The 27,217-nt window shown below is 41.1% G+C and overlaps 2 protein-coding genes across 32 annotated transcripts in view; one reads left to right on the top strand and one right to left on the bottom strand.

Moving 5' to 3' along the window:
* Positions 1-18,298, bottom strand: part of SLMAP (sarcolemma associated protein) — a 100,065-nt gene extending 81,767 nt beyond the window's left edge. For 23 of the 29 annotated variants that reach the window (XM_068694937.1, XM_068694940.1, XM_068694929.1 and 20 more), the window contains exons 1-2: positions 18,152-18,297; positions 16,605-17,951 (exon numbers count right to left, since the gene is read on the bottom strand). In XM_068694937.1, the coding sequence (XP_068551038.1) occupies positions 16,605-16,802 (198 nt within the window). In that variant the 5' untranslated portion in view covers positions 16,803-17,951; positions 18,152-18,297. Of the gene's footprint in view, positions 1-2,797; positions 2,909-16,604; positions 17,952-18,151 lie in introns of those variants that run through there. The other 6 variants (XM_068694910.1, XM_068694934.1, XM_068694933.1 and 3 more) reach the window with 2 other exon arrangements.
* Positions 18,299-18,634: 336 nt separating this feature from the next.
* Positions 18,635-27,217, top strand: part of DENND6A (DENN domain containing 6A) — a 33,365-nt gene continuing 24,782 nt past the window's right edge. Inside the window, exons 1-4 of one of the 3 annotated variants that reach the window (XM_068694946.1) lie at positions 18,635-20,272; positions 20,826-20,986; positions 23,058-23,109; positions 25,440-25,576. In XM_068694946.1, the coding sequence (XP_068551047.1) occupies positions 25,535-25,576 (42 nt within the window). In that variant the 5' untranslated portion in view covers positions 18,635-20,272; positions 20,826-20,986; positions 23,058-23,109; positions 25,440-25,534. Of the gene's footprint in view, positions 20,273-20,825; positions 20,987-23,057; positions 23,110-25,439; positions 25,577-25,783; positions 26,003-27,217 lie in introns of those variants that run through there. The other 2 variants (XM_068694947.1, XM_068694944.1) reach the window with 2 other exon arrangements.

Consider the following 27,217-nt stretch of genomic DNA (forward strand, 5'->3'; position numbering starts at 1 on the left):
CTACCTCCTTCCTCTGTTGCCATCTGACAGCAGGAGTTTGAAGAACCACCTTAATTTTAGATACTCTTAAATAAGAGATTCAATGGCAGTTCCTGGAAAGAAACGTGCACACAAGCTCAGCCTGTACACATCTCCTGGCTTTACTGGACAGTACATTCCTTGACAGCGCTCAGTATCCCCCAACTAAGTTTTCAGGGAAGTGTCAGGAGTCAGTTCTCTGCTTTCTTTGTGTATTTCAACATCTTGCATCCTGACAAGTTCCCTCTTTCTCACCAGGTCTATGCCATGCAGCAGTAACGTTTCGCAGGGCACCCAACTGCAGCGAAGGCGAGCTGGGCAGCGTGCAGCCTCTCTCTTCTCCCAGCCATCTGCTTTCAGAGCTGCTCCACGCCGCGTCCCCAGCTTCCTCCCCGTTTACTTGCTCTGGTTTCTTTTGGAAGAAAAACTGGGCATGTGGAGGAACCAAGCACAGCCGGGTCCCCTCCCACCACAGAACTGAGATGTGTCCAAAGCATGTAAGTGACCAAAACACACCACTGAACATCCTGCACTATAGGTTCAACCTTCAGTAGAAGGTATCTTAAAAACCAGGGAGTGCTGCACTTGCAGACAAATACTTTAGGAAATTCTTTACAAGCTCTCATGGGACGAATAAACTGCTTTTGTTTTTTCCCCTGGTGTTTGTTTATTCCATGGCTTGCTTTTCTCATCTCTTTCTTAAAGTTAGGTACAAGACCAAATAAGCACTTAACCAATGTCTCCCCCCTTTACACTGTTAAATTGCACTTTTCACACCAAATTCAAAGCTGGACAGCTTGAACAGCCTATCTACCTACAGGCTGCACACATGGGACAGCCTGCCAGCTTCCAGGCTCAGCAGCTCACTGTCTCCAGACTCCCAACACCAGTCACTCGAGCACAGGTAACCAGAACCAGCTCAAAGCATCTCACTCGTTATCGTCCACCGCCAGCCAGCAGTGTTTACCTTCTCTGAGTTTCTCAACGGTTTTATAACCTCAGTGTTTCTTAATAAGCGCATCAGGAGTGGTGACGTTTTCCTCACTTCCTTTTGAAAGGTTTAGCTTGAACATTTAAATAAAAGAAACAGTAAACAAGAGTGTTAAGCCACAGCGACAGTTCAGAGTAACAACATGAAAAAGAAAAATCCCAGGCCAACTCACACAGATACTAATCTGATGAAAACCAGCAGGCATTTCAAATTCACTGAACTCAATACTTTATTTCTAACTATTCTACCAATGTCTAAACTATTGTGTTTAAAATAATTTACAAATATACTAAACAATTTTAGAAAATCTCTCTGTATTTAATCATTCATGTATTCAGTGTCTAACTGGCATTTTTTTCCCTTAACTTTAAGAGAACATTATAGGCATTAAGCAAAGCGATTCACTCAACAGTAAAATCCTGTAAGTTGCAGTAAAGTATCATTGCACTGGGCCAGAATGCCACATTTCTTTCCCAGTAAGATGAGAATTATTAGAAAACTTTATTCAGGAAGAACCATCACCTTTTACTCTTCCACTCCCCTCTTTCTAAACGTTTACGCTTGCATTACAAATGCATATTTACAGGCATCTTGCTCTACAAACTCCAGGAGCAGGAGAGGTGTGCCCATGGTGAGTCAATAGCTGGAACCTCCACAACACTTAACTACAAAGATTACTGCTTAACTGCTCTCAGATTTATGTGTAGCCATCATTTCAACTGAAAATTCAGTATGTACCAGAAGAACTCAGTCCCTAAACCATTTCAAGAATAAAACAGAAATAAGATTTATAAAAGAAAAGCCTTAATTCAGCCAAATAATAAAATACTCTTCTCATTTTGGAGCACAGAAATCATTATAAAGCAGTACTTAATCCTCCTTATCTTACATTAAGAGTCACTCTGCAAATACGTAACTAAGAGCAAATAAAGATTTAATTTGAGCAACTGTATTTTTACTTCCCACATTTTACCTGAATTTTTGTTTTCCATTCATTTCCGATACTGTTTTACATGGATGTTCAAACTTAGCAGATCAAAATCGCTATTTGCAGTCACAGAGAGTCTCAGAAAAAAATAAGTGCCTTGGATTTCTGAAGACAACTATTAGAACTTTTACATTCTGCAGATATGAAAAGTAATCCCTCGTGTCATTTTGAGGACACAAACATTTATCTCTACATAGTATCAACTACAGTGTAAACTGAATTTTATGAAATAACATATTCAAAACTACACCAACTATAAACTCTTTGAGCTGTGACAACAAAGTAAATAAACATCAGCAGCTCTATGCTGCTAATTAAAATACAAAGCAAAACCACTAAAGCAAACCCTCAAATCCAATGCTTTCCATTAGAGTCACAAAAACCTTCAAAAAATCTATTTTAAACCCATTTAAAAACAGGTGAAGTGGTAAACAAGAAGTCTCCATAGAACAAACAGTTATGGCACAGAGACTGCATATTTCTCACTGTGCTCAGGACCAGCCTTACGTGGACATATGGAACTACTCTCCCTAACATCTTTAATAAAAGACGACCTACCTTACATTTGCAATGAAAACTCTGATGAAGAAACATTTATCTTGCTGCACAAGAAGCTAATGATAAATGCTATTCCTGCATTGCTCACAAAGATGGCTCCACTTATCATGTTAAGAGTATTTCCATAGAACTGAAGAAATTCAGCTGAGAGAAATACGCATTCTTAAAAATGAAATATGCAAGCAGTAAACTTAACAGAAATTTTTCAAGGAAAAGCTTTGTTACCTTAAATGATAACTAACCTTTACGATGACTTTTTTCACCAGCATAGAAGTCTGCTCGTCAAGTACTACACTTAATGGTAGAAGTAAATTTAAAAAGGAGAAGTGGTAATACATGTTTCCTGTTATGTGAGGTTTTTTTTCTTTTTTTTTTTTTTTTAAGAGCAACTTGCAATCTGAAGTGTGTAATCTAACTTCAATTGTTGTAAAGTTTCAATATTCCCTTTTGCATCACTCCACCCACTTGCAACATCAATAACCTGGTGATTGATCTTCACTAAATCTTCAACAGCATCAAACTCCATGGTGTATCCTCACTGCCGTGGTGCTTGTCTCATTTGACTCATTTACTCCTAACACTGAAAAGTCATCTGTGCATGAGTGCTGCTACAAAAACCTGGACAAAACTGCGAGGAACCAAAGCTGCAGCTGAGACAGGACACTGCCACAGCCCCTGGGAACCCTGCGTTCCTGCGCTGCAGAGAGGGACGACAGGAAGGGGAAGGTGGCAGGCAGGATCACAGTGACTTTCGACACATATACACTGTGTAGTACCCAGTGAGAAAGGGGTGCTTGAAAACAGACAGCAAGTAGATAAGGCAGCTCCTTATGAAAGGCTGGAGGTTTTTTTCTTCCTCATGAATGGGCAGAATACAGGAGCACACAGCCTAGAGCACAGGCAGGGGAGCCGATGTCTACGGCCAAGCTGTTGTCCGAGCAGCCTGAGTTAAGGGTAGGTATGTGGATGGCAGGACGGATGGGGCACCAGTCATGGAGAAGGGCTCATCTGACTTCCAAGAACTACTTTGGGAAAATTACCAAGAAAACAGCCAGAACACCCACAACAAAAACTAAAGCACTCACAGCTACATAGGCACTAGGTCTCAAGTGAGCTAGAAATACGAAACAAGGATCACTTCAGTCTGATGCTGTAGCTCAATGGTGCCTTTGTTGCCTACTCCATTTCACTCTCTGTTAGCTTACTGGCAAGAGCATCTTGTTCTCAATGACAATTGTCAACCACATGCTCAGAAATACGTAGGTTCAGTGATGTTGGACTTTCTAAAAAAAGATATTTTCACTGGACAAAATACAGATCACATTGACAAGGTTTTGCTTCGTGCTATTTGATTTAGCTGTTTTGTGAAGGGAGCTAGAAAGTACATATTGAAACAAGTACTTCTTGAGGTGGACTGAAATCCTTTAAGACAGGAGAACTGGAAACTAAAGAGCACGATCACTCTCTGAACTGCAGCACTGAGTCTTGCAGAAAGTCTTGCAGAAAGTAACGAAGACTCCATCTTCTACCAGTTTTCATAGTCCAATTTCTCATTAGCACTGTGGAAAGATGCAAGACCTACAGGCTTCCCACTGCAGGACACTTAAGTTTTACCCAAACATTATACCAGCATAACCGAAAAAATGTAATGCTTTACTTTGTGAAGAGCAATCATTCATGCTTATTTTCCAGATGTTGAAGTCATAACACTCAAGAAAAACTTGGAAGTATTTAAATATTTCCAAAACTCTAAAGTTTGGTTTAATACACTATTAATATGTTAAGCAAATATATTAATTATTATAATTCAGGCATTTAAATGCTAATGTCCTTACTATATCTCAAGTGTAGGCAGGTGCCTAAGTGCTTTGCACTTTAACTGAGCTGCACTGTAACTGACTTCACCACTTCTGTCTGTATCAAATAAATATTCAGGACATTCCTCCCATCGCCGTTCTTCAAGCAAGGTCACAGAGCTCCTTCTAAAAGCTTGTTTTCTGAAGCAGATAAACTTTCTCCTCCCTCCTCTAAGATGCCAACAACGAAAGCTCATACTTCAAAGGCTGCATTAAAAAAGTAAATTCTCATATATCTAACACTATTTCAATTGGTCATAAATACAGACCATCAGGAAAATAAGGAGCTCACCCCAACCAGAAGAGAGTCAACATAGCTCATGCTTAAAGCAAAAGAAAAAAACTTGCAAAAAGCCCTGAAGACCTGCATATTGACACGGTTAAAGAAAATTGCCCTCCTGGCCAGCAGTATGAGTGAATGAAGTGCATCTAATACCTTTTTTTTCCTTTTTCTGATTTATTACTGATGTTCTTCCACTGAAATGGGACATTTCATCAAGAATTATAAAAAGCACAAACAATGAGAAATTCTACTGCAACCTGAAATGTAAGCAATTCAAATTCTATTTTAGTATTTCCGTGAGCACAATGAGGTAATAAAATACCACAAAAGGAACAACAACAGGGAAAAAAACAAACAAACTGGAAGATCAGTAGCAGGGCATCCCCTCCACCCACTGTAGCTTCTCTAGCTTTATGGAATATAAACCCCAGAGCGTGAACTATAAGCAAAAACCATAAAAGCAAAGGCTGAATTGGCCCATTTTTCATATTTGATTCAGTATACTCCCTAAAACCCTTTTTAACATCCTAGCAATTACACAGCCACTAGTAATACTAAAACTGCAGAACGCTGCCCGCTTGCTTTGGTGTGAAATATGTTTTGCTTGTGTGTTCTCCCCATGTTATTTGTTATTTTAGACTGCAACCAGAACTTCCCATAAGCTGCAACTTCTCTTCAGATTGAAGGGACTATTCCTAGAAAGCATTTCTGCCCTTTGTTGTTTGCTGCTTGCTTATATTCCCGCTCTCTCATCCACTAAACGCAATCAGTTCTAAAATAAAAATGCAAGTTGGCTGCGTAATGCAGTAATTCAGTTCTGAGTTAAAAAAATGTTTTCTGACCATATATAATCACTGATTCTCATTCTAAAAGTGACCCTGCCATAAAAGCTCCCTACCGAAATGCAATTTCCCAATATATCAGCATTTACTGTTGTGTTAGTAAATGCTAACAGCCTGGCCCACAATAGCTTGGGACTCAGAAGCCCAGCAGCTGCCCACACATACTCTTAGCTTTCAGGTACGGACTAAACCAAAGTACCTCGTATTTGTCATAGAGATGACCATTCACACAAAGGCAGCCACTCTTGAACAGACACTTGTTAAGCCACCAAACTTTTATCAGTGGCAAGAATACTTAGCTCCTGCACAGTCGAGGACTAGAAATTTAAAATAAAATAAAAAATCTAAGAGGTTTTTTTGTTTGCTTGTTTTGGTTGGTCAAAAAAAGAAATCTGAAGTAAACCCCTCAAATCTGGAAGGTCAGTTGTTGCATTTCCTTTTTCTCTTATTTTTTAACACAGCATCAAGCAATTTCTCATGTTTTATTACAGCTTAAAAAAAGCAAAACAGAATGAGAGGTTCACCGGATCTTTACTCTTTAATTGCCAAGTAATTTGTAATTTTAGTACTAAAGAGGAAATCAAGAGTGTCTTGGAAAAACAGCTTCAACCTGATGGTACCAGAAAAGTTTTCCTTAGTGCTAACACCAAAGACCTCATTAAACACCACCAGGCAAAAGCTTCCTTTCGGATGCAGATAATGGACCTCAATTTCAGAACACTAAAATATACAAATTACCAATTCTAAGCACCGTCAGCAATTAAGTAGAATTAAGAAGGAATACTTAGGAAACCTCAGCACGAGTACAACAGTGGAATAAAAGCATTACTTTTTCCAAATGCCCACAAGTATTAGCAAGCACTTACTATTTCTTACATCTTTCTATTAACTGCAGTGTTTGCACTGGATAGGAGACAATGCAGAGCTTTGGTTCAGCTTTGCTCACCTATGTAAAAAACTGTCTAAAGCAGCATTTAAAGCATCATTATGTAACGTACTTTTTAGACTTAATTTAGGTTGAGGCATGACACCAGCAGACAGATCCAGTCACTGACATAATGTAACAAGATTACAGCTCCCCTAACATTACTCAAAACTACATCCTCATTAAAGGTTTTTAAAGGATACTAAAAAGCAATTATTTTTGTAAATCTTTTGGAAACAAAACTGCAACTATAAAGGAAGATGTGCACAGCAAGTTTAAACTATAAAATACATCAAAGAGCACAAGTTACAGATCTCACAAGAAAGACTAGTCATCATCATTCTTTAATATTAGATCATAAAACTTACATCATCATCTCAAACTCATCCAGTACCATCTACCCTGGGGAAGACTCGAAATAAAGCTTTGTGGGAAAGGGAAGAAGAAAATTGAATGCACTTTGATTTGATCATCCAGGGGAGACCAAATAACCCCACCTGTCCTTATATCTGCATAGAAGATCATTCAATTTCAGGCACATTTACACCATGCTATGCAGCAGGAAAAATCCCAGAACAAGGATAACTGAAAGAGCCCCCAGGAATGCAATCTGGATCTCCCAGAGTAGCTCAAAGAAGTCTGAGCGGCTGTGTTAGTGCAGTGTTTTTACCAAATTAACACCTCTCAAACCCATTTCTGGAATGTAGGGTCAGATTAACTCAACCTGAAGCTAAAAGGTAGATAGATCTATATTAAAACTCTCTGAAGGCAGCAGCCTGTGATGGGATGCATGTATAACCTGCACTGACTGAGTAGGTGGCAGAGTGATTGTATACAGATTCCAAAACAGAAAACAAGTTTTGAAAGTTGTCAGTGTATGTCAACACATTTGTTCACGTACAAAAACCACCAAACATTTTCCCTTCTGTTTATGTGATAGTTAAAAACCACCCAAAACAAACAATGTTTTAATTTTCTAATTAACAGTCAGATTCATCAATTTAACCAAAAATCAGGATGAAGCTATGGTAAAGAGCACTCAAAGTGACTAAAAATAACTGCTTTTCCGTATTACCATAAAAGTAGTCCATCACTTCCTCCTTTAACTCTTTAGGAAGGTCTCTGTCCACAGACCAAATCTCTGGCTTAGAGTCACAAACAATATTTATATACCCACTGAAATCCCCGCCTAAACAGCACAATTGTAGCTTTATCTAGTGTCAGCTAGCCACATAGATTTCAAAAACAGATATGCCTTTTCTATGATGATTTGTATTCTCGTCTTTCTCCTACAGACTCTGGAATATGCAGTCCAGGAAAAGTTCTCAAAGAGGAAGATTTAAAAAACCAGTTTCCCCTTTTTAAAAACTCAAAGGAAGTGGTGGTTGAGAGCTGTAAGTGAAAGTGTTGAATTATTTCCACCCCTATGGAACTAGGAGAGAATTAGGAACATTATTATGTCTTTTATCTAGTACTTCTTTTTGTCAAGTACATTCTAAGAAAATTTCTAGCTGACATATTTTGGTGGGAATTTTAAGTTACACCATAAAATAGTACTCTAGGTATTTTATAATACTAGATTTATTTATATATATATATATATATATATATACATACACACATACTGAAAGTTCTAGGTCCTCAGAACAAATACAGCTTAAGACAATAGCAATATCAGGCAGCCTACCTAGCAGATACGCCTGACCCCATCCTTACAAACTTATTTTGTTGTTGCTGTTAAGGATTAATTCTCTACCCAAAATTCTATCCCAAGACCAAAAACAACCTAATTAGTCCTGCTGAGAAGCTAGATGACTTCCAGAGGCACCTACCAACCTAACTTATTCTGTGACAATCCGTCCATACCATGCAATTTGGCAGCCCTTGTTCATAGCATTCTAACTTCCCTCCAAGTAGCTATACATGTACATAATGACTTACAGTTCTGCAACCTACAGAAACAAAAGATATTTAAACTTAAAGTTTGTTCCTTAATAATATAATATTGACTCCACATAGCCTTAAAAATCCTCTGACATTCAGCAAAAGGAATCCCTGTAACGACAGCAAGAAAATAACAAGGGGTTGAGATTACCTATCTAGAGCAAAGATTAGAAGAACATTTTGTCTGCAGAGTGGATTATTTCACATCCAAATATAAACAATTGGTTTGGTTTGGTTTTGTTCCTCCCCACAAACAAAACTGAAAATGTTAAGAATTTCAAATAATTCATTATGTCTCCTGAAAGCTTTCAGAGTCTTCAAGCACCTGGAAATGGTAAATCTAAGTATAGAAAACAGCAATGCTAGAATAAAATTGCAAGTAATAATGCCATCAACGTTGATTTGCAATGCCACTGCCTGTCAGTTCATTCAACTATCATAGCCAACAACCAGACGAGGAGAGAGTGGCCAATTAATTGTGCCAGAAATCACTGGAAAGGTCACCAGAAATTTAAAAGGCAAACAAGCAGACGGGCTAAAAGCCCAGCTCTGCAAAACCAGGAGATCTGGCTTCTACCCCATACGGTTAAGTATCACACTTCAGGAAAAGAAATTTAGTAACAGAAAACAAGACAAAGTCATCAAAATCTGTTTTTGTTTCATTTTGGAGAAGGGAGTAAAGTGTTAAACAAACAAAAACCTTTTACAGAGCATTAATATTGCATCATGGAAAAGATACCAAAGTTTTAGAAAATCTATGTGTAAACGTAATCTTGCTCAACATCCAGAAAAGGCACAACTCTGACAAAGTGCCAGTTAAGAATATAAAATGCTGTATCAGGCAAGACCGATGGCATATGCAAATAGCAGCAGCCAGTACCAAATGTCCTCAAAAGAACGTGCTGTACAAATGTCTATTTGGCCCATACCAAAGTTTTTCTTCTTTGATTTGAAACATAGGCATTTCAACTCCTTCCTTTAAAAAGGTTTCTAGTCTATACACAAACATCCACAACTTTTTTTTACCTTAAGCTCTTGCATTAATTTTATTCTTATGGAAGACATATTACAGCTGTACTCATGAGAATATACAGAACTGAACCATTAACTAGTGTATAACTTACTTTTGCAAAAATATTATACATTCCTCAAGCCCTTAACTATCCTTGACTAATCCCAGTACTTTTAATATTTACTTTTTATGTTTGCAAGTTTACTGCTAGGGCTTATTGTGCTTTTCCACTCAACTACAGCGTTAATTCAGCATTTGGGACTTTCTGTCATAAGCCTGCTGGAAGTCCATCATTATTTTTGAGATTGAAATGAACTCTAAGACATCGCTCAATCACATACCTGTGTGTCTGGTGCAAGGTAACGCCAAAATTGTATCTGATTGAGTGTCTGTCTCCAGCACAATTATTTTCCTTCTCAAAAAGGAAACTGTTCAGAGTCTCTGGCACACATCTTGTGGGGGTTTAAGATGCTGCAGCCCACTCCACCTTTCTGCCAGAGGTTCTCACTCCTAAACCAGACTGAAAAAAAGGTGTGGCTCTACTGGAAAAAACCTGACAGTGCTTCAAGCCTTCTGCCCTCAATTCTGCTACATGAAGAAATACTCCTAGAGATACAGATGAGTTAGGAACACCAATGCATTGCCACAGCAAGACTTAACTTGGAGTTCTTTGATGATCCAAACTCAGCAAGTTAGTAACATCAACAGGAAGCAATTATTGATGACTCAAAAAAAATAAAAATAATCCAGAGACAACAAACAATCATATAATTTAGTAGCAATAGCCTGTAAAATTGCTAGCTTTAGGGACGGAGACAGCAGTCTTCCTTCCCTGTCACTTGCCAGGTTGGTCTGTAAACAATGAAGTTCACACCACTTTCATTTTACATTATCTATTAAAAGAAATGAAAAAAACAGAACGCAATAAATCAGCTGATGAATTTGTCTACACATTTTGCAAAGTTTCAGCCAGATCAGATTGAAATCAACTCAAAGCAGCACACTGACACAGATAAACACTACTAACCCACACGGCTCCTTAAAGGACACACATTCAACTACTTTTGCTAGATAATGAAGCAACCAAAACTGTTCAAACTCGCTAAGAAAAATGAGAGGGAATACTTTTCATTCATAAATGAAAAGTATTTCTCCAGCATAATGTAAATCTGACTGCGAAAGAGCAATGGATTACTGCAAATAACACATGGAAGTTTTTCAAAGAAAAGGTTTACACAATTTTGAATAACAGAGGTGTGTTAGGGAGCAAAGTTTTACATTTATAAGCACAGAACTAGGAGCAAATGCAAACCATGGCATCAGAGGCCTAAGGAAAACACATTTACTGGCCTTCATTACTGCTAAGTAACATAATTCATTTGAGGTTTGTAAAAATTCATTTCAAATACAAAAGGGATTTTTGTTTGTTTTTAAAACCTAATCAATGTGTTGGCGTTCCTGGCTCAGTACAGATGCATCATGACTGCAGTGGATCAGCTCCAAGAATTACAGTATTAGCTCTGCAGCAGTGGCTCTAGATGGTATCGCTGCAGGGAAATCCTTATCGGCAGCAGCTCACCTCTGCTATAAATGGCTAGCCGACCTTCTACATGGCTTCTAACGGAAACATTTTGGTGAAGTTTGCCGAAACTGTTAACACCCTACTCTATCCTACTTACGATTATACCAGCGTAAAATTAGATAGTTCATTCAGGGTGAGGAGCACTTACATAAAAATATTAACAAGTATCCGTACGGGCTGGCTGATCTCACCCTCTCACTAAAAGCATCTAAGCACTGAAATTTCACCTCGGAGCATTAGGGAAGATCCCAGGTCAGTCTCCCAGGCCGCTTGGAATAAACAATCAATGTCTGGAAGATAAAGTATCTCTTCAGCAGACACTGCAGACTGCAAGCACAGAGCAACACTGAAAATACTGATAGCACTATTCGGCTCTCAAAGACAATTGTAACAATGCTGAAAAGAGGTATTACAGGAAAAATAAACATCAGACACGCCACCTATCTAAAGAAATGCTATCCATACATGACAAGTTAAACATTTGATACATAGACCAGCACCACGCAGCCCAGAGTATCATACAGGTATCTCTATAGGTGGCAGCAGAAATAACCTCTCATGAAAATCCTGCAGCCCCAAATACCATTTTTCATATCCCACTAAGTTCTGTGAAACAGATTTACTCAAACACTTCTGAACATACACCATGTCCTAGGCAGGTGTCCTATACTTTGAGTCTTCCTGAAGTCTTGACCTCCACACAACGTAATATGTAATGTTATTTGAACAGCATAATTCCTTTCTATTTTTTTTTTCCTTCCACAGTCAAAATATATTTATCCCTTGTATAATACAGGAAGAAAAAAGAGCAACTAATCTTCTGAGTCCCATTTACCAATGTGTTTCTTAAATTGTTGGTCCAAATTGGATGTAGTACCCTAGACATGACATAACAAAATGTTGAGGGGGATAATCGCTGGCTGTGCTCCTCTTATTACAGCCTAACACGTTCTCAGCCTTCTTTGCTACTTAGGCACACTACTGGATCCTGTTCAGCCTGCTGTGCCCACAAGAACTTATCCAAGTCCTTTCTAGCAGAGCTGCTCCCCAGGCAGTTGGTCCCTAGCCAGCAGAGCTGTACGGGGTTCCTCCTTCCCAGGCGCAGGACTTCATGTTTGTCCCTGTTTGGGCTCCTGAGGTTTCCTTCCACAAGGCAGCGTCCCTCTGGATGGCAGCCCTGTCCTCAAGCGCATCAACTTCATGACCCTGCCTTGGAGAGTGTACTCCAGTACCTCCCTCAGGTCACTGATAAAGATGTTAAATACAAGAGGTCACAGTACAGGCTCCTGTAGCATTCTGCTCATTACCAACATTCAGGTGGATTGCCACCTATTAGCCACTACTCCCCAAGCTTCATCCTCCAACCAGTTGTGTTTTTTTTTAAAATCATCTACTTGTTTAGCTGTCCAGACCACAATGCCCTACCTGGGACAGAAGACTTCCATGGAAAACGCTGTCTTCAGCAGGGCTTTTGACAACATAAATAGTGTGCGCTGCCTTCCCCTGCACACAAATGTAGTGAATTATTCATAAAAGGCAACCACACTCACTAGATATGATTTGTCCCTGCTGAATCTGTGCTGACTTTTACCAAATCACCTCTTTCACGTGGCCAAAAATGTGTTCCAAAACTTGTTCCAAGACTTTCCCAGGGACCAACACAAATCTGTCCACCCTGTAGTTCCCTGGCTGTATCTCTGGGGTTGGTTTTTTGTTGTTTTGTTTGAAGAGGGTGCTCCCTGCAGGGAACATTCTTTAACATTCTTTTATCCCACATAATTTAAGGCTAGAAGCCATGAAGTACAGCCTTAATAAACTTCATCTGCTATCATGTTGACTATTTGGCTTTTAATCTACTAATTAGCATTTCTGTAACCAAGATAACATGAGCCTGTTCAACTCAATTCATACCCACGCTGACTTAAATGAAAACAGTAGTATTAACTGCCACCCTAACATGGAAGCTTGTGCCTACAGATTTTTTCAGTTGTTAAAAATGACCAGTAAATTGTAGTCTGTTTGGTCTAAGACAATACTTTACTTCTCACACAGTTGAATTCTCTGTTATATCTGCTGGAAACTTCAGGTTTGTACCAAAAGCTTCTTTCCCATCTGCCAGAAGCATTTCAGCCTGCGAGAAGTCACACACAAATTATCACGGCTTTTTACTTTGCTTTTTTTAAAAAACAAAACAAAACAAACAAACAAACACCCCTCAGGTTTAATACTATTCCAATTAAACAGCTTTTACATTGTTTCTGTCCATTTGCAGTGATAGAAGCTGAACTAACACATTTAGATTTTCTGAAGCATAGCACACTCGTTTGCTTTGATTCACACTTTTTGGAACACTCCTTGCTCAGCACAACATCCACTTCCTACGTATCTAGTGACTCATTCCTACAGGCCTCTCTTAAAAGGATCCAAATGTAATTACTCACCCCCCCTTAAAAAAAATATCAAAATCAATTCTAAGCTTAAGCTTCTCATGTTACTGATATATGAAAAAATCCACAAAAAGCAAAAGGAGACATTGCACTGTTTCTATAAACACAAGCAAATGGAGACATTGTGCTGTTTTTCTATAAATATTCTATTAAGCACAGAAAAAAACGAGTACAAGTTCCCCCCCCCCACTGCCTCCACCATTACTTTTTCAGGTTTACATGCTCAAAAGGTTTGCATGTGTTCAAAAACATTTTTAAAAAGAAATGTAACTTTAAACATCTGCTTTTAATTGCTATTTACGTGTGATCTTGAAGACTCACCCCGCTTTTATCATTAATAATGCCAGCGTTACGTGGACATTATCTCCTTTGGGCAGGCAGCTTTTCCCATGCATAGTTAGAGTGTCTTTGTACAAGGTAAATATTCACCTGTCTCAACCCAGAATAACATTTCATCTTCAACTTGGTGTATTTATGTGATTCACTTCAGCTTAAGCATATCCCTGCCTCAAAAAAAAAATAAAATTGTTTAATAGTTCCCTCACCAATATTTACTGATGCTCCCTCTCCCTACTTTCCATCCTTCCCTCCCAATTATGCTGATACTGTTGTTTACAGGCTACGTAGCAAACAGGATCACTCACATGATTCACTAAAATAAAAACAAACAAAACTTCAAACCCTCAAGAAAAAAAAACATATTAGAGTACAACTGAAAGACAGCTCAAGAGGCAGCAAAGAGGATGGACTGGGAATACGGGAAACTCGTACTGCCATTGAAGTACACAGCTTTTCAAAGTATAGCCCCAGATGATTCATGAACTATTTTGAATTATTCAAAGATTTCTCTTTGTTACTAAGTTAACATTTCAAGGTCCTTTATCTTCCATTTAAAAAAACAACAACAACAAAAAAACAGAACTGGTAAAAGTCCTATACATAAGCTCCTAAGAAATGTTTACAAATACTGGCAAAAATAATTTCTGTAGGTTTAAATATACATCATTGATAGGATAATGACATATTCCTAGATGAGACATACTTATTTGAAGTTCTGTAAACAATTATAATAAACATTCTCACATGCAAATATTCTGGCATAATTTTAGGGTTTTGTTTATTCTTTTGAAACACCACAGTTTTTTTTAAATCACTTTTGTGATACAAGATTAAGACTATTTACCAACAGCTCATCTACCTGCCTTTTCCCAACAGCTTCTATCTCTTAGGATGCATTTTCTCCTCTCCTTCAACTATTAATCTTCCCAAAATTTACCATTCAAATGCTCAGACAGATCCAAAAATCAGATGACACTGATAATGAAACCAACGCAGAAACCAAAATTTTACATCTCACTTTACACTTTTTACAGTACCACGTATAAAATTTATAGTAATGTATTCCTACGCATCACCTGAAACCCACTCTATTTAGTAGATCATTATGGCTACTGATCAAGATACTCACATGGGCAATTTCCATCAGGACCCCCATCAGCTCATCACACGACAGTATTTCAAGAGGTATCACATGTTACCATCTTATTTACTACTTATTTAATACTACTAAGTTGCTACTTTAGATCAGCTAGATAAAAGGAACAATGATATATAATATTGTTTGACATGTATTAGTAAAGCCAAGCTACGTAAACATTTAAAAAGAGAACTAAAAACCAGTTGACTCTTTTAAACCCCTCTTTTAGCAGACTTGCTCACCACCCAGTGCTTTATCAAATTAAACCTTCTTTAATATGGCTAAATAATTTATAGCTATCACAGGGTATATGAGAGTCTTAAAATGTTTAAGAATCATGAGAAATATTAATAAAAAGCTGTACATACAATGCTTTTGAGTTTAAAAACAGTACAATAAACCAGAACACTTTATTGAGTCAAAGGTTAAAAACTAAGCTTAAACTAAAAATAGCAGTATTTCCTGCATGTAAGTTTTCTGAAGTGTCCAAGAATGCACATTATACACACTAGAGAGCCAAAACAACATTTTTAATGAAACACACAGATAGCAGTTCGCACAATTACACACAGGTAACTTGAAAGCCAAGCCATAACCCAGCCTTAAGAAATTAAATGCTTGTCTTGTCCCATCATGCCCAAGTATTGCATAACATGGGATAGTTAACAATGGAAGGCTTAAGAACTTTGACTGCATTCTACTATTCTTCATGCTGTGTCATACTACTAAGAAATACTGCATTAATTACAGATCATATTATTCTCAAAATCGAGAGCTACACTGACCATATTTCACAGAAGGGCGTCCAGGGAACGTAAAAAATAAAAAAAAAAAAAAGCTAATTTATAGCAGATGAAGTTCTAGGGTGGAATATCAATACATTTTAAAAAATACTGTGCTGAGCAACTGAAATCTGCACTTTGTTCATTTCTTGTTGGAAATTTAAAATTAACTTGACAGTCATTAAGTAAAATGGCTTTCCTTGTCCCAGTTCAATCCCTAGTGGACAAAACATGCACTGCAGAGCCCCTAAATTGCACTTAACAAGATATCCACTGTCTTTTTGAGACAAACAGCGATGGGTTAATAAAACACAAGCATATTTTAATATCATTTGCACTATCAATGAGAAAATAACTTGTATGCCATTTGCTACATTCCTGCTGTCATAACAAGCCTTCTATCAGACCCAAACAAAACACTCTATACACAATTTCAAAATGACAAGTAGGAAGAGTGGCACGCAAATCCAACATTCTTTAAAGCCAGTTTTTTGATGGCTCCTTATGATGAGATTTATTTACACACCCAGTGAATAATTTCTCAGCATTTGAAAAAAAATACTGTTACACCACTTCCTTCATACAATCCTTTGCTTTCAGATTTCTAATTATTACTCACCTCAAAATCACTTATTCCCAGTAATGAACAATATGCATGCAAATTCTTCATCACTTATCTTCAACTGCTTGCTTTATGTACTTTTAACAATAGGTAAAGTTTGCACACAGTAAGAAATTATCAACTTACCTGAGAATTAATCACTTTAACACAGATCTTACTCCTTCCACATGTAACTGTATTTATTACAGTGAAACTAAAGTGACCCGCAACGCACAGGGTCTTGTTAAAGTAAGTGCGAAAGTCACTATTTTTAAATAAAGAAAGCAAAACGCCTTACCTTGCCTGTCTTGTGATCAAACCAGACAAGAGCATGGTTCCTGGACAGCACCTTACAGTCAAAAGTTGCATTATTCTGAGCTGGCCGGCAGCGAGCCACTGAGCGGCCAATCTTGACAGGCTCGTCCAGGTAGACATGACGCTCCTGAAACGGATGAGAGTTCGGGCGGCAAGTGAAGATGGCCAAGGCTGAAGGCATCGAGGACAGATTGGGGTTGCCACACCAACCAGAGATGAAGAGAACCTCTTCCGATGCAGACTGTCCTCCACGATTTTTAAGCCAAACCTCCACAGCAACTTTACATTAAAGCACGACAAACATTATCACGTATGAGAGGCCTAACAACTCATTGTTTCAGTGTGTAAACTAATTCTGGCAATAATCCAGTGAAAAAGCCCCATTATGTCTTTTAACAACATCGGCAGTGGCCCAGAAAAAGTCTAAAACGCACAACTTTCAATCCATCCTCCTCTGGAAGAATAGGAACAAGCATCTGATTCCTTCAAAGAGAAGCAAAGGCTCCTTGAAAGAAGGATAGAATGTCTCAAATCCAAGTAGATGAGTCATACAAATACTTTTGTTTGGGACCTCAACTGCCTTCTTTTTTTTCCCCCTTCCGTAAACAACACTGACCAAAATTCTGACCCACGTAACATGGAAGCAAAGAAAGGTTTAGGGAAGGGGGAAAAGGATCAACGTCCTCTCTCAAAGCACACAGGTGAGGAGCTGGAAGGTGACCACGAAGCCCTGGCTCCGCAACAGGGATCTAGCCGTCTCACAGGGCAAGCCGCATTTCATCATCTTCGCATATTAAAACAAAGCCGAACCGATGGTCCTGGATTTAGGCGCTACGCTCTTTTCCTCCCCTACCCCTGATAAAGCCGAACTGCTCTACAGTTCCTCGCCGCCACTCAGATAAGGAACTTGATAAGGCATGGAGAGGGCTGCAAGCTGCTTCTCCCGGGGACAAGCCGAGGCGAGGGGAGACTCCTCCGGGGCCGGCCTAGGAGCGGGCTGACAGGTTGCTGCCAGCGGGGCCAGGCGTGGGGCAGGCTCCCTCCTGCCCCGGGGGGGGGGTCCCAGCCAGGAGCCCCCTGCTCGGGGAGAGAAGGAGGAGGAGGAGAAGGACGCCGAGGAGGAGGATGAAGAGGAAGAGGCGGCCGCAGCTCCGCTCCTCTCAGCCCCTCCGCAGGTGGCTGCGCATCGGGGGGGGGCCGCCCCTCAGCCCCTCACGCTTCTCCACCCGGCGGCGGCGGGAGAGGCCTGGCGGCCGGGCCCGGGCGCCTCCCGCTCGGTAGCTCTTGCCTTTCCTCAGGCGACCGCCGGCCGCGAAAACTTTCCTCCGACCTGCGGAGGCGAAAACAAACCGGGTCAGACGCGGCCCTCGCCCGGCGCCCCCCTTCCTTCTTCTCCTCCTCCTCACCCCCCCCCGTTCCCTCCCGTCCCCCCGGCCTAGCGGTGCCCGGCCCCGAGGGAGGCTCGGGGCGGCCCGGGGGTGGAGGAGGAGGAGATGGGGGGGGGGAAGAGGCTGGGTCTCCCTCCCTTACCTTCAGCGCAGCGGCCGCCATAGTGACTGGAAACCTACCCGGTGCGGCAGCCGGGGAGGGGCGGGGGTCGGGGAGAGAGGGAGGGAGGGGGGGGGGAGGGCAGGCGGAGGGAGGAGCCGGCCTCGGCGGGGCCTGACCGGAGGCGAGGCGAGGCGGAGAGGCCGCCCCCGGGCTCCGCGCAGGCGCTGGGGGTGGAGGGGGAGCCGCGCAGCCGCCTTGGGGCTCCGTGAAGCCGCCGCTGCTCCCCCCCCTGGGGTCGCTGCTGCCCTCTGCAGGGCGCGGGAGGAGCCCCCGTGAGGGGGGGCAGCGCTGTGAGGGGGCAGCGCTGTGAGGGGGCAACCCTGTGAGGGGGTCGCCCTGTGAGGGGGTCCGCGCAGGGCTGTGAGGGGCTCGGGGGCAGCCCCGTGAGGGGCTCAGGGGCTGTGAAGGGGGAAAGGGGCTGCGCGGATAGGGCACGGTTATGAGGTGGTGAGCGGGGGAGGGTCGCTGAGGTGAATGAGCCCCCAGGGTGGGTGCGTCCCCCCCTGTGTGGAAAGGAGCGAGGGGGCTCACCCTGAGGTGGGGGTTCCCCTGCTCTAAGGTGAGGGGCTCACCCTGAGGTGGGGGCTTGCTCACCCGCCCTGAAGTGGGGGTCCCCCCCTGCCCTGAGGTGAGGGGGTTGCCCTCCCTGAGGTGAGGGCACCCCAAGGCAGAGCAGGGTTTCTGCACTGCCTCCAATATCTGGTTTGTTCAGGGTGCTCCCCAACACCTCCCCGCCTTCCTTTCATGTGTTTTTCATGCCATTTTGTGATCCTAGGTGCGAAATTTGGGAATGTTGCATGGCGGAGAGGCCAGCTGGGTTTTGCTGGCTCTGGTAATGGTCTGGCAGCTGGGGGGGACCCCTTGAAGCAGTTGCCGCAGGCCCAAGGCAGAGTAACAAAAAGTTCAGTGGAGGACAGAGATGGGGTTCACTGGCCCAATGTTCTCCTTCAGCTGTTCATGGAGGCCTGGTAACTATGGCACAAAGCCCTAGTTATCCCCATTTTATAGAGATCGAGGAAAGGGTGTTACTTTTTCAAGGTCATACACTAGGCTAGCGCAGAACAGGTCCCTCCAGTCCGAATTCATTTTTAAGTCAGTCAGTCCCTATAAAGCAAACAAGCAGAGATTGTTTGATATAGGATAGATGCTGGGGTTATGCCAGCACTATAATTACCCCGTGACAAGGTGTTGGGATTAGGGAGATGGGAGGGTTTTGTGATGCCAGGAAGGCCGTGGAGGAAAGAAGTGGAGCCGTGCCAGGCAGTTTAGCCAGCAATATAGGAGAGAAATACATAGCAGTTGAGGTAAGGCAGTGAAGTGCCTAAGAGAAAGAATGATTACTGTGTTATTAGTTATAGCACAGTAAAATCTCAGGGTCATTTTTTTAAACCTTTTTTTTTTTGACTCTTATTATTGAGGGGGGAGGGTTGGATTCATTGCAGCCTAGTTTTCTATTTTTCTTCTAATGATCCCAAGAAAAAAACAACAGCAAAAACATGTTTGTGTATCTGTGTTTGAAGCAAGGAGATTAAATCCAAAATGAGACACATTTTTAAGGACGAAAATAGACTATCTATGGAAGCTTTAGGGTTGTATATTGGTAGTTTTTAATTCTACAGATGGTGTATGTATATGATACACCACCTCATAGCTTCCATCAGCTTGTTTGTAAGACTTTGCTATTGTGACAACTATATTTTTAATTTACTCTTTTATGTAAATGGAAATTTGATATGTTTGTTGTTTATAGCATATAGGATGCCATAATGAATCAAAAAGAGGAAAGGAACATAACGAGGATGGGGAAATGGGGAAATAAAAGTCTACCAGGAGTTAAATTTGAGGGAAAGGGCTGCAAAAGTAGAAATAATTGAGAACATTTTGGAATTGGAGAGGAGTAAGAAGTAGCGGGAACAAATGCTACTAACAGGTGTTGGAATGAAAAGAATGTTTATGAGAGCATTTCTCGTATTTGTGTATGCATGTTTAATTGAGAAAGGAGTTTGAAAGTCAAATCCAAGATGAAGAAGCAGCATTAGCATTTATAGGGAGTAAGAGGATCAAGAGAACTAAGAGGGATATTAGTTACTGATGTTCTCTGTAAGTACTGTTTTTTCAGATATTAATGCGATTCAAACATATTTCATACTGTATTGTCTGTACAATATCTTTCTCAAGGTTTTATGTGACCAGTAGAACAAACTAATACCCCATGTTTAAGCGTCTTTTAAGCCTGTGCTATCCATATCATAGTATCCTGAACCTTTCTCCCTCTATCCCCTGGAGAAATCCCATTATGACAATCCCAAGGGGCAAGCAGTGGCATGTGCCAGCTGCCCAGTATTTCTGGGTGCTGCCAAGTGGCTCAGCAAACAGAGTTCTGCCTGCTTTCATCAAGGGACCTAACTCGAGCCCTCCTCTTCTGTGCGAGTGCCAGCTTTCGGAGAAGTTGGATGGACTTAGTTCTCTCAGACTTTTTTTAATCCTATTTCAAATTGGCTACTGAGTTCAAAAGTTATTAGAGGCTGAGTTGTAGACTTAAATTAAAAATACAGGAAGTGGTTGCATTCTGAATTGGGGAAACAAACTATAATATGAGTATTTTAAGAGGTATTTGATACTTATCAGAAAGTGTCCATCTTTATTTAAACAGTGGAAAGCAACAGGAGGATGGAGAGAGTTCAGGATGGAGCAATCAACCACTATACTCTGCTCAGCAGGAGTACAGAGGGTGTGTAAGCACATGCGTCTTTTCTGCAAACCACTGTTGGTCACACAACCAAAAGAGGCAGTGAGCTTTCACAGCCATGTTAGGTAAGGGCAGCAAGATGCCACTTCGGTGGCCATCCTTTTTCTGGGCGGGAAGTCCATAAAATTTAATGATAGCCATCATAACTGAGGGCAGATACAGCATGCTCTATTGCCATCTTGGATAAGGGAAATGGACGGGAGGTGTCTGTTGCATTTGTCCCCCAAAGAACTGGTGTCTGTTTCAGAATGATGAAATGTGGCGGGGTTACAGTTTGTACAGTATGTACCTGCTAAATATCTGGATTTTGGTTTGAGTGTGCCAAAGTGCAGGAAAGACCCTTTAGTTCTAAGGATTTGCTGAAAAATAGGATCCTCTGCTGAAGACAGCCTTTTGTGAATTCTAAATTATCTCCAAATGCCAAGAAGAAAAACAACAACAGAAAACACTGAGCATCATTATAACCAATTCAGTGACAAATTTCTGAATGGTGTGCAATGAGGATCTAGAAGGCTACCAAAATGTTGTATGTTGGATAAAGGTTGTCACTGAGAAGGTGTTGTGAACTGATTGCTTAGTGGGAGATCCTGTGTAAAGAGAGATTGTTAGATATGGAATGAATGAGGCATGCTGTGTAGAAAAGTTCAATTTTCAATATAAAAATTATGATGTAAGTTGAAAACAGAATAAATAGATAAGGAGAAAGTTGGAGTTGCACAATTTTCTGCTGTGTTCTCACCCCTGAAACTCATTCAGCAGCAGCTAACTAAATCAATTTTTCTCATGATTTTCTCATGACCAGAAATATGACAAATAATATGCATAATTGCCCCACATGAAGCCATACCAAATTTTAAAATATAACACTATATAAAGGGATTTACAGTTACGTAATGTGGAAACATACAGCAGAGTTTGAACAGCTGTGTCCTGATGTTATATTCCTTGCAAAACAAGCTTGCCTCGCAAGTAGCTGTAGAGACATACAGAATGAAGCTGAAGTGTCAAAAAGTTAAAAATTGTTTCAGAGCAGTAGATTGGTTTTCCTGCAGCTATAAATGTGTCAGTTCGGATGAGAACAGACAATAATATTTTGGTTCATAGCAATCACTTGTCCGCTAGAGGGCCAGGGGGAGGACCAACTGCATGTCATCTCAGACTAGCTAGCTCAGACAAATGTTTGCTGATCTACAGTTGCTTTTCAGATCCAGTGACGGAATATATAGTAACTTTTTTCTCAGGCAGGAAAAGTGGTCTCACAAAATAAGGTAAACAAGGAATGGCAAGATTCTTGTGACACCGGTGATTCTACAGTTTGTTGAAATACACTGCTTGCAGTTCTTGATAAAATTCACAATATTCTGTGTGTGCATGATAGCATATCTCTGGACGTTAGCAAGACTAAATGGTGTGGTTGCAGTGCGTATCAATACAACAACAATCCAATTTGAATTTTCAGATACATGTTGTTTTCAGGAGCTGCTGAATGCGTATACTTTCTACAAATGTTTTCTCTAGCGGTATATTTCTGTCCTTGCTGATATATAATGAGAAATAAATGGAGCAAGATCATTTCCTCAGAATAATGATCATTAGTGGAAAAGAGTAACAGGCATTTGCTAATGTTATTTGCTAGTTTCATTATCATGTTTAAAAAGAGTCAAATTATCCTAGTAACTAAAGATCATAGGAAAAAAAAAAAAAAGCCTGTAATACGTATCAGAGCTGCGTTATACCTTATATTTAATTACAAACCTTGCATTGCAGCGTTTGAAGCACTGCGTGTAAACGACTTTTGGAAAAGATTCTGTATGATGATTCTATAAACATTGGTATGTGAGTGAAAAGGATCTGGCTCCTGAGTCCCTTAGCTTCCAGTGGCAGTGGTCCCATAAAAATCTTTCTACAAGCTCACCAAGCTCTTCCTAAAAACTTAAGGCTCTAGTCCTCACTACTCTTGTTGGAACATTTCCTTCAAAACCTTGCTTCTCCAATGATTAGAAAATTTGTTCTAATTATCAGCCAGAATTTATTCAAGGGTGGTTATACATGAAGTGCTACCATTTTTCTTTAGTTTCAAAATTATGTTCTGTTCTTTCACCTGTCTGAGTAAAGAACCATTGCATTATCTTTCAGCCTTAATTTTGAAGGACAAAGCAACTCAGCTGGTTTGATCCTCTCTTGTCAGGTAGACTCTCCATTTATCTTGTTTCACTGTATGCAGTTATAACAATGTAATACGCATAGTAAGTTTTATATACTATGTAAAGTAAATGTTACATGTAAAATGTATTCTCTATATAATCTCTTATATACATTATGTTGTATGTTGATAATATTAATACAATGTATATAGCAAATATAATGTAACATGCTGTTAACAGTTAATCAGTTTATATTAATGCTAATACATAATTTTACATAGAATGTTTCTTTATTTCTAATTAAATTCTCTAAATTGGTCTACCTGGCCTCTTCCCTGCTTTATCATTTTCGTAGAACACAGTCATCATGTGATTAGCTCCTAGTGGCTCTTCTCTTAACATGAGGTTGACATTTCTGAGATGTTTGAAATTTCTCTGGTTTGAAGAGTAAGAAAACAAAGTGTTAAGTACCTTTCTTTATGAATATGTTTGTTACGCCAATTTTTCTGATACAAATTAAGTATTGCTTTCAATTAAAATCTCAAGGGTGGGAGGCAAGGGGAGACGAGCAGAAGATGTTTATCCAACCCTTTGGTGTTACGCAGTAGATATGTGCATTCCATGCTGTCACTTCCTACTGAAGCTGATGGAAATTGGCCAGCCAGCAGCCACCACTACATTGGCTGCTACGTGGTAGAAAGCTTCCTGCTGAGAGGCAGGACAAAACAGCAGAGTTGTTGTGGTTGAAAGAGGGTGGAAGAAAGTAAGATAGCTTCAAATGCTGAACAGCTTTGGACTTTATGAATCCACCTGTCCTGCATAGGCCTGTACTCATCAGCTGTCATTACAGAGGATAATTTTTTTCAGAAAATACTCATGTCCAAACCCTGTAGAATATTTATATGAACAGATTGCTGTCTTTCTGCAAAACAAGGCAGAGTTCAAAGAGATTTGTAAGGGCAAATTCCATATGCAGAGCCCTACAATTTCATGTGCAACTTATAGCAATGCATCTGGAGTTGACAGGTTCCCAACTTTGAAGCTTGTACTTTGTCCTGCACAGATTTGACCCAGTATAAGCTTCCTGAAGAAGAAAGCAGTCAGCCTCAGTTGTTATTATAATACCTAAAATACATGCAGGAACATTTTAATTCTTTTTCTTAAACAACTGACATCCATTCTCAACCAAGAAAGATCATCACGTTTTATGAAAACTGGAATGCATTTGAAATGTCTAGGTAAAAATTCTCCTGAACTGATTATTTCCCTAGTAGGTAGGAAAATTTCCAGTAAGTGAGAATCTTTCTTTCTCAATGATCATATCTCTGTTCTCTAAACTTTCTCCTGCCAAAGGTTTATTTCTGTTAAGCATCAGGTGGAATTAATTTACTGGTTATTGCCTATGTTTAACAAAACAAGTAGAGAATATCAGTCTTACTAAAGGACTTTATTCTCTGTAGTTTACTTGTGTACAAATATATAGAGACATATTTAGGAGTATACTTTTTGTTTTCATAAAGACTTAAAAATAGAGGCCGATGAAAACTAGAAGGGAATGCATAATAGGAAGGTCTGTAAGAAGCCACGACATGTCATTTTTTCTTAAACCAAGTGATAAAAGCTTTTGGCCAGGCCTTGTTTCAGCTCCTAAATGGAAGCAGCAAATTAAATACCACTGCTGTGACTTTAACCTGATTAAGCTAAGCCTTAGTCACATCATATTTTGGATGGCAATCTTTTACATAGTCTGGGAATTAGCTACTGGAAAAGTTTATGAGTCTGAAATGGCATCATGGTAAAATACCTGAAGCAACGGGAGACAGCGCGAGCCTTCCTGTACAGCCGCTCCCATTGCACGCTACATAACTCCTTTCATATCTTAGTTTATATCTAAAATTCACTTTGCCACTAGTGGTTTATGGTAACAGAAGGCTGCTCTATCTTAAATTATTACAATTATAATTTTGTGTATTATGGTTTTATTTGCCTGAGTTATATATTTATTCCTCCTTTGTCTAGGAAATTACTCTAATGATCAAAGCGTGCATTAATTTCTGCCAGTTTGGTTTTGATAGATAAACAAATGTTGTTAATGAGTTAAGGAAACAGTGCATCCAAATGGTCTTGAATTTTCTGTTAAGTATGCACAGGTGTGGTATCTTGATTTTGATATTTGCAAGTCCGAATTGGAAGAAGTGTCAGGTAATTCAGGCAACCAGCCTGGCTGCATTTACTACAGGTGACACTTTCTGGTAGCAGTCAAGCAAAAGCCTAGTGTGAGTAACCAAATAAAAAGCGTGATGGTTTAGGAAAGCCTTTTTTTTCCCCCTCTAGAGGGAGAGGTGCGATTTTTTTTTATTTATTTATTTCTCAGAGCAGCTGTGTAGCGCTTTACCTTGAATGCCACGAACTCCGTGGGACACGGACTGTGCTACAGGAACACTTGGGAGAATATTTCGGAAGCGTTAAATGAGGAGCAACCCTTGGCGTCTGGCTAGGACACCGACACAGGTTTTAAGCGCTTTGTTTCCTTCCCTATCTCTCAGCCCAATTTCCCCTGCAGCCCAGCTCCCGGAGGGTGCAGAAGGACGCGCGGCTCCCCCCCGCGGTCACGATGGTTGTGCCCGGCGGCGCCGCCCGCCCCCTCCCCCGCGGCCCCCGCGCGGCCTCTCCCACTCACGGCGCGGGGGGAGGAGGGGGGGGAGCCGGCAGGGGTGGTGCCGCCGGCCCCGTCACGTGACGCGCGGCGGCGCCATGGCGCTGCGGGAGCCGGGCCCGGGCAGCGGCGGCGCCGGGGATGGGGGCGGCGGGGCCGGTGCCGAGGGCGGGCGGGACGCGGAGCCGTGCCTGGCGCTGCTGCCCTGGGACCGCTTCTCGGCCTGGCTGCACTGCGTGTGCGTCGTGGGCTTCGACCTGGAGCTGGGCCAGGCGGTGGAGGTGGGTGAGGCGGCGGTGTGGGCACCGTTAGGCGTGGGCAGCGCGGCCCCGTTTCCCCCTCTCTGGGTCGCCCCGCTCCGGGCAGGGCTCTCCCTGCGCCCCGCAGGCATCGGGGAGGCCTCTGGGGGCATCGGGAGCTTCCTCAGGGACCGGCGTTACGCGGCGGGGAGTGTGAGGGAAGCGGGGTGGGCAACATGGCACAGCGAGCCCAGAGGGTGCCCTGGGGGAGCCCTCGGGGAGCCCTGAGGGAGCCCAAAATAACCGTTTGAAGTACGTTCCTTGCGCTATTAAACGAACATCGAGCTGTGAGCTACTGATGCTGCCCCACACTGCAGCTTTTAGCTTCCCGCTGCCCATTGCCATCTTGCACAGACATCTCTGGAGCAGCATGTTGAACTGCATTGGGACAGATGATCTTTTCCCTTGCTTTTTCCGACCTTAATGGTAATATGACTGGGATGGAAAACAAGCTAAAAGAGTACTTTCATTTGGATCAGTTTCACATCCTGTTCCACCGTGTTCATCATATGATTGTGCAGCAAACGGTTGGTGTGGAAGGAAGAGTGTCCTTTCTCTAGTTCTTTGGGTTGTTGTTAAAGTGCTGTTAGTATAAGCTTATGGCAGACTGGCTTAAAGTTCAACAAAGGTAGCTATTACAACGTTTAAAATATGTAATTGATGTGCATTGTTGGCTGCAAGAGAAATACAAATAATAAACAGGCACACTGGTGTTATTGTCTGAGTTATATTCATCTAACATTATAGAGTGCTGCTAACAACCAAGACAGGTATTTCTTTATAACCTGTGACTTAAGCAGATAATGTTTGTGGTGGATGAGGGAAGCAGAGTATCTCTTGTCATGTCAGCAAACAACTCAAAACTGTTACCAGTCCCATTAATTTTAGTTGAAAGCACATACAAAATGAAACTCAAAATGTATACAGGAGTAAGACCTGAGCTGTTTCAGTTGTATTGCTGCAGGACAAATAATTAGGTTAGTTTCCATTGTAATCCTTAACAATTAGGTTACTTAACACTGCAGACAATTAAGATGTGGAAATGCAGTGTAAACACTTGCATTGTTTCAAACCCACAAGATGTGTTATTTCTTTTTTGGAAACTCCCTAGACAGAAGCAGTTCCGTGCCTAAATCTGCAATTCTAGGAGAAAATTCTGATGACTGTGCTTGGGGGGAGTAGGAGGAAAGTGATTTC

The sequence above is a fragment of the Anas acuta genome, chromosome 11 (genome assembly GCF_963932015.1).
Source record: "Anas acuta chromosome 11, bAnaAcu1.1, whole genome shotgun sequence".
Classification (NCBI taxonomy): Eukaryota; Metazoa; Chordata; class Aves; order Anseriformes; family Anatidae; genus Anas; species Anas acuta.